The sequence below is a fragment of the Miscanthus floridulus genome, chromosome 13 (assembly GCF_019320115.1).
Source record: "Miscanthus floridulus cultivar M001 chromosome 13, ASM1932011v1, whole genome shotgun sequence".
NCBI classification, from domain to species: Eukaryota; Viridiplantae; Streptophyta; class Magnoliopsida; order Poales; family Poaceae; genus Miscanthus; species Miscanthus floridulus.
This window is the reverse complement of record NC_089592.1, coordinates 46,331,836-46,339,668: the sequence shown is the minus strand read 5'-3', so window position 1 is coordinate 46,339,668 and position 7,833 is coordinate 46,331,836. Positions and strand designations below refer to the sequence as shown.

Here is a 7,833-nt window from a genome sequence, read left to right as displayed (position 1 = left end):
CAGAGTTAGAGCAGGTTGGTTAAGAGGATGACACTGGTGCTAGTCTAACAGGTGCGGGAACATTCCCCCACACGCTCTCTTGCCTCTACATGGCGGGCGGTGATCGAGAATTTACCGCCTAAACCGATCCGCAATCAGATGGACCATATCGCTTTTTCACCAAATCGAACGGCCAGCAAGATAATGGGCGACGTGGCCCTATCCGATGGTCTACTTTTGGCCCTATCCGTTAGTCTGCTTTTGTTTATGAATCGTACTCTCCCCGTCCCAAAATAAATAACGCTAAGAGATGTATGGAGGTCAAATTTTTTCAGTTTTAACTAGGTTTATAAAAAATATTAGTAATATTTATATATCTAATAACTTTATTAAGAAAATATATTTAATAATTTATTTATTCATACTAATTATGCACCATAAATATTAATATCTTTAATATATATTTGGTCAAAATTATAAATATTTTGCTTATTGGGAAGGGAGTATATAGAGATTTGGGATTCTCTCGACCACCCACGCCTCATCCAGAGCTGACACGCGCCATGTGTTCGAGGATTTGCCGTTGGAGACGACGCACACTCGGCCATGGCGCTCGCTCTCCTCTACCCCTCCACACCATCCCATCGCCTACTGCTTCGTCCCCTTTCATCTCTGCCGGTCGCGCGCGCCACCAGTGCCGCTAGCTTCGGGCTCGCGTTCTTCTGCCCCCTCTCCCGCGGTTGCTCCTCCCTGCACAGGACCGGCGCCGCAGGCGGCGTCATTGATAGCGCCGGAGAGGGCTCATCGGAAGAGCCGGTGCTTGGATGGCTCAGCGCAGACCTGCTCAGGCGGATATCAGGCGCGGCGGACGCGGACCGGGTCCTGGACATTGTTGCGGAGTCAGTTGAAGGCGCTGGTGCTGCTCTGGACGCGCCCGAGTGCAACGCGATCGTCGCCGCCGCTTTTGACCGTGGCAACATCGATCTCGCGCTCTCGTTGTTTGAGGCCATGCGGGCCGGTTTCGCGGGAGGTAGGGGCCCGTTACTTTCTTGTCTAATGTTTCAGACTCTTTTATGGTCCTGAAATTTGAAATACGACGTCTTCAGCCTGGATTGCTGAATCCTTTTTTGCCGAACAATGTTTAGTTGGGGGCTGGAGGTGGGCAAGACCTGATGTGCGGACTTGTGCGTTGCTTGTACAGCGGTTGGCGGCCGCCCGGCGTGTTGCTGATGCAATCATGATAATTGATTATGTGTCTCGCGCAGGTGTTTCTTCTATGGATGAGGTGATTTTTCGTTCAGACATACTCAGAAATATTATCGCACCTGTGTTTATCTTTTAGACTCTTCATTGCAGACTGCAGTATCAGCCATCTTGACAGTGGATGTTGTAGCTTAAACCATTCTGTACAGTAGCTTTAAGGAATGGGTCACTGGGTAACTCGGGATATGTAGATTGGCAGCTATCAGTCTGCATACTTTGCTGTTGATGTATGCATTTTATGTTTATTTACCAAGAAGTAATTTTGTAGTGAAAAAATACTAGACATATTTTAGGTTCTTTTGAGAGCTTAAATCCCAGTTCTAGATCCAAAAAATAGTGAAAAGTACTCCCATAAATGTCTTGCTATACCAATGTCAGAAAAACACTTTCTGCTGACTTTACACTTGATTTATCATAGAATAACTTTATTTTAGGCTCCTCATCTCTTTCATTTGTCTAATTTTGAATCCTCGACTCCAATACTGTTAAAACCAGTCACGCCAACTTTCAATTCTGTTAGATTTTGACCCCCAAGACCATTTTCACATGGCATATTCTGATGTGCACCACATACTAAGCACCAGAGTTTTTGGTGGTTCATAGAGGCTAAGTACCACCTAACCACCTGCCTTCAACCTATCATCTTTTAGAACACTGCTTCAACCTTCAGGGACATGGTGAGAAGGTTATGTATATAAGTGGCATCAGAATGTGATAACAGGTTTACTTATTGCAGGTTCCTTTCGGAATCATTGTTCGCTGTCCAACTTGCATGATAGCAGTTGCTGTTGTGCAGCCTCAGGATGGAACTCAGGTTTGATGCTGCAGAAGTATCTTGTAATACCCCTCAATTTTTTTAATACTGGTCATTTGGTCAAGTAGTCATTAGCTTACAATATGTGAGATACTGAGAGAAGTGCCCACAGTTGGGACTCACGAGATGGAAGAGGGAGGGAGGGTAAGTTGTATTAAATTGGCAGAAGACACACACTGGAAAAATATGGTACTGTAAATCTCTAGAGGCTCACATCCAGATCGCAATATTTTAGGCCATGTGTTGTTGGTCTCTAGCTAACTTAGTTTTTTCTAAGGATATATACCATTTTGTGGGAGTTTTACTCTTCAGGCTCTTTTTTTTTTAAGTTCAGTTCGTATGTGTCCTAGGGCTTAGGCTCCCAGCACCTAGGCTTGAGTCCTCTTTGGCTTTGGTGTCTATTTTCTTCATGTTGTAAAAATCAAAATAATCTTTCCTCAAAAAAAAAAAAAATCAAAATAATCAAGTTCCTGTGCTGTCTGTTATGAACTAATACCATAGATTACTTATAGTTGCTTGATTTGAAATTCAATTTCCAATATGTTGTTTTATCTTTTCAGGTTGTTTCCTGTTCAAAGTGCCGATATCAATATGAATTATTTTCTGGAGACATTACGAGCATTGAATCTGAAGAAGTTAGGTTAGTGAGTTGTGTTCTGTCTTTCAGCGGTTCCCTTAATTTCACACCAATACGAATCCATGATCTTGTTTCTTTATATGCATAGTATTGGCTGTAATGGTCCGTGGATAATGAACACAACTGTTAGTTGTAGGTTAGGGGTCATTGTAAACTGTTCTCCATGCGATTAGTTTTCTCTTATAGTCCACGGCGTGAGTGTGTGGTGTTGTATGGGGTTTCTTTCCCCTATTTTATTCTTCTTAATATAATGATACACAGTTCTCCTGCGTGTTCGAGAAAAAATTTTGTCAGCAGCAACATTCTTGCAAGACGGATGTCCTTATCCTTCATTATGGGGAAAGAGTAGGTTAAGAAAGCACATCATATCTCAGTTATCTAGGCTTTACTTGATTCTGTAGTTGCAAATAGTTTATAATAATTCCAGTGATTGTGCAGCCTTTATCGTTATTGCTACTCTATTTATCTCAGATAATAGCTTGTTTGAATGTTGCCCACGTTTTCAATGGTACTGTATATGACATTACTTCTAATATTACTTCTCTAAGGATCTCCTCCTGCCGAACGCAGCATGGACATTTCAGCCCTGGAGAAGGCCTTGAGATTTATTAATATGTGGAAAGATGGTCTTCCAGCTGCTGTCCACTCTATTGTGGTAGATTTTCTTTGAAAATGTACATTGATCTCAATTTGTCTATATTTTGAAGATCTTTACTTTGATGCAATTGCACTTTTATGTCAATTGTTGGCCTTGTTTGGATGCCCATGTATCCACCTCAATCCATGTGTGTTGGGGTGGATGTGTCCACCCCAACACACATGGATTGAGGTGGATACATGGGCATCCAAACAAGCCCATAATTGGACTGAAAGTTCTGTTCAAAACTAATGGAATTATGGAGGAATAATCTACATTATATACAATAGAAATTTGAAAAATATAAATTGATATTATTGTGTTGAAACAGTATGGGAAATTATGGTGCTGCTATTTTTCTCGAATACGCAGGAGATCTGCGTATCAATATATTAACAAGAAAAGGGTATAGAACCCAAACAACAACACACAACCGCACCAAACAACTAGATACACAGAAAGAAAGGAAAAAGAAGAAAAATAAACTCGCCAAAGATTGCAAGCAGTCAAGCACCAAACAGCCTCGACCAACAAACTAACTAATGCTTGACCCAAGGGCAAGGAGATGTGAAACTCCTCGGGCCCTAGCTAAACAACAGAAATGTAACTCCTCCCTGATGAACTCTAAAACTCCAAACTAGGCGAGATTCCATCAAACACGCATCGATTGCGGAGATTCCAGATTGCCCATGCTCCAAGGATGATAATGGAGTTGAGACCTTTCTCGACTTGACCATCCACTCTTTCATTAGATTTGGCCCACCAATCAACGAAGGACAAATCATCCAGTTGAGGGGTTAAATCTTGCAAGCATATTATGGTGCTGCCATAAGTGACCAATTAGTAGCAGAGTATATGTGTTTGAAGCCCCACACTGGCCAAGTCCAAAAGTATCCTACCAAAACAAACTGTGAAACACTTCATGTTCGAGAAAAGAAAACCAAACTGTGAAAGCCTGGATTCGACTCTCCATTGGAGCGAATTTAAACAGGCCTGAGTTATAAAACGCCCAATGATGGCTGTGTTCCTGAGTTATACGTGCAACCCGCCTGAGTCGCTTTCTACGAGATGCACATGGCCGCAGGCATGTGTCCTAGGCACTCGTTAGGGTGTTTCTTGGCCCACATGTGAGAAGTTTCTTCTTAATGCAATGTCGTGGGGGCGGTCTTTCCCCTGCAGGTTGAGTTTTTGAGGTTAAAATTTTGTTTGCTTCACCTCATCAACCATCCGACGTCTGTTAGAGACCAAAACAGTACCTTTAACATGCCATACACATGGTTGACAGATTATTATTGAGCACCAACGTTTTGACCACCGTATTCAATATTTTGCCAATCCTTTGACTACTGCATCACTAAACAAATATTTTCATAATATGCTGGAGCTCCTGTCAAATATCTCACCACCAAATTCTGTTTGAGCTATTGCTGATGATATCACAAAGTTTTTCAATCTATGTACACTATTTGTAAGCAATGTTCATGTACAAGGGTGAGATCGTTAACCTAAATATATGACTTCCGATATCTTTATCTTTTGTTTTTGTTGCAGATCCGCACACCTTCAGGAACAGCACGTATTCACAGATTTGCTACCCAGAGTGTAAATCTTCCTGCTCAAGAAGGAGAAAGGGTAACCATTTCCTTGGCGGCCCCATCCAACGTTTATCGTGACATGGGACCCCTCAAGATTGCTGCGCGCTCACAAGGATTTAAACCTGGAGAACCTATGTGTCTCACTAATCACATCAATGGGCAAGTCTCGAAGTTGCTAAGAGCTCCATCAAAGAACGAGGGAACATTTTTCCTTAGCCCATATTTATTGGTCGGTGCTCTTGCCTTCCTTGCATCTGCAGATGCTGCTTCCACGTTCATTGACCCAAGTCTTCCTAGACTTGTTACAGCAACTGCCATTGCATCAGCTGCCGTAGGAACAACACTAAATGAAGTGGTCCTGCCAAAAATTCAAAAGGCAAGTCCAATTTTGACAAGAAAAACTGCAAGACAATGTTTCTCCATCATGTAAATAGATTTCTTTTAACGTTTAACTGAGTCCATGAAATTAGATTCATCTATCAGGAATGAATGATGTTAGGAAATGATTCTTTGCATTAGTTTGTCCTATCTACTCCCTCTGTCTAGTAATACAATGCATTCTAAAAATTTTAAGACACCTTAAGGGAATACTCAAATAATGCATATACCCATGGATTAAACCCAATTAAGGTTTTTTCCCCTCAAATAATGATTTCCATTTTAACAAATTCTGCTAAATCTAAACATTGGCACTAAATAGAATGGCTTATATTTCAGTATAAATTTTGGAAGTCATAATGATATTCCAAGATGGAGAGAGTATGACATTACAACTTAGGTTTGCATTAATAACCATTTGGTCTTTACTTGATTCATTAATTTATCTTTTCTGAATCGTATATTAACACAATAATTGTATTGTCTTTTGGATTAGTATTTCATGGTGGCAGCCTAGTTTCCATGTATGACAAAAAAGAGGAATTGGTTTGGGCAAGAGATAAATGAAGTCCATTATATGTTCCCCTAGAGGCATTGACTTAAGTCTCTTGTTTTCGTCAGCTTCCACGAAAAGCAGTGGATATAGTTGCTGTATGGCAAAAGCTTTTGTCTCAATATGACATTCTTCAGAGTCGTCTTAAGGAACAGAAACAGTTTGCTCAAAAAGAGGTTTATTTCTTTAATCACTGTTGAAATTAAATATTCTGTGAGGAGGGTTGTGGATATCTATATGTAATCATCAAAATTGTTTCTTTTAAGGTGTGGATGCTTGCGCGGATGTGTCAGTTGGATAACAAGATAGTAGCAGTTGGTGAACCATCTTATCGGTAATGCTCAGGAAGTTTCAGTAAATCTTGTATCATACCATATTAGTTGTAATAATGCATCAACATCACATTTTCAGTTATTAGAAGGTTTACTTTTTTTACTACTCTATCCGTTCTAAATTATAAGACGTTTTGACTTATCTAGATATATTAATTTTACTACGTACAGAGCAAAAGCTATGTATGTATAAGAAGTCAAAACGTCTTATAATTTGGAATGGAGGGAGTACTAAAATGTATTTTCTGGCGCACAAACTAATTTCCAGTGCTAGACGAGGTAGAGTAAAGAGGGTACGGGAAAGCTTGGAAAGCACACTCATTGCAAGGATTGAGCTAATGGAAAGTTATGCAAAAGTAATCGACAAAACAGTACATGGAACTGACATCCATATATTTTCACCTTTAAATCGAGCTGATGTATTAAACATGCTATCGCAGCTGTGTTCAATGATTGAAATTGAAGTTGAGATGGACTCTGGTGTTATAGCTGCTGAAGCGGCAAGCACTGCAGTAAGTAGTTTCTGTATCCTGTTGATCCATACAATAAAGTAGGTTAAATATGATCATTTCTTATTTAATCCTGACCAATGGTTTTCAGGAGAGAATTTCAGAGCAGATACAACAACTAATGGAGATCGATAGTCTTGAAGAGGCAAGTATTTCCTTTGCTTATATAGTTACCTTAGATGAGTTTTATCAGAAAGGTCTAACATTTTCTTCTGAAACTTATTCAGCAATGGCGTATACAAGTTGAGGCTAATGATGAAGCAGAAAGGCTTCTTAGTTCAGATTCCTCAGAAACATTTCCTGCTGGACGTGTAATGTAATTTTGTTAATGCGCAGGCATTATTCTTTTATTTCCTGTTAGTTATTTATCTCTCTTCAATTTAAATGTTCTCTATCAAAGTACAAACAAAACTCTAGTTAGACTTCTCGAGCAAAATATTGCTACAGAAAATTAGAGAAATAGTGGAACCACAAGATAATAGTGAGATTGTTAGAGGAGTCAAGGGCCTATTGGGCCTTAGCCCGTTATGGTTAATTAGTCGCTTGCTCAGGAGTCAAGTAAACCTCTGTATATAAGGAGAGGAGATGTATCAATCTAATCAAGCAAGAGATTAGAAGGAAATCCCTTCTCTCTTGCCGGCCGTGGGCGAAGCCCCGCGGCCGGCCTCCCCCAGCGCCCTTGCAGCCCTAGCCGCCGCTGATGCGAACAGTACCCGCGGTATTGTAGCGCCGCGGGTACTGTAGCACGCCAGCCGCCGTCGCGACCCTCGGCTCTCTCCTCTCAATCCTAGCAACCACATAACATCTAGTATGAGAGACCATGGCTGAATCCTACGTCGTTGTGCCCTTCTCCACACCGCTCGGCGCACATCCCTGGGCTGCGCCGGCCCTGTTCTCCGCAGCGCCGCCGGACGGAACCTACGCCGCCGTGCCCTTCTCCACACCGCTCGGCGCACATCCCTGGGCTGCGCCGGCCCTATTCTCCGCAGTGCCGTCGACCGGATCCTACGCCGCCGTGCCCATCTCCACGCCGCTCGGCACACATCCTTGGGCTACGCTGGCCCTGTCCTCCGCAGCTCCGCCCGTGTTCACCACCGCCACAGCCACTGTGGCGCCCTTGCCTGCGCAGCAGCCTG

At 41.9% G+C, this 7,833-nt stretch overlaps 1 protein-coding gene across 7 annotated transcripts; it reads left to right on the top strand.

Annotated features, from left to right (window-relative positions):
• The first annotated feature begins 511 nt into the window (after positions 1 to 511).
• Positions 512 to 7,076, top strand: LOC136499094 (uncharacterized). Of its 7 annotated transcripts, none has more exons than XM_066494791.1 (12): positions 512 to 1,009; positions 1,125 to 1,264; positions 1,979 to 2,056; positions 2,617 to 2,696; positions 3,264 to 3,348; positions 4,882 to 5,301; positions 5,925 to 6,032; positions 6,123 to 6,190; positions 6,457 to 6,544; positions 6,629 to 6,700; positions 6,789 to 6,842; positions 6,925 to 7,076. In XM_066494791.1, the coding sequence occupies exons 1-12, from the start codon at positions 586 to 588 to the stop codon at positions 7,015 to 7,017; spliced, it is 1,710 nt and encodes a 569-aa protein (XP_066350888.1). In that variant the 5' UTR covers positions 512 to 585; the 3' UTR covers positions 7,018 to 7,076. The 7 variants fall into 7 exon arrangements, 6 of the variants coding, with proteins under 6 accessions (XP_066350888.1, XP_066350887.1, XP_066350885.1 ...); XM_066494790.1 differs by having other exon boundaries at positions 1,086 to 1,264; XR_010769893.1 differs by lacking the exon at positions 6,457 to 6,544 and having other exon boundaries at positions 1,086 to 1,264.
• The last annotated feature ends 757 nt before the right edge of the window (positions 7,077 to 7,833 follow it).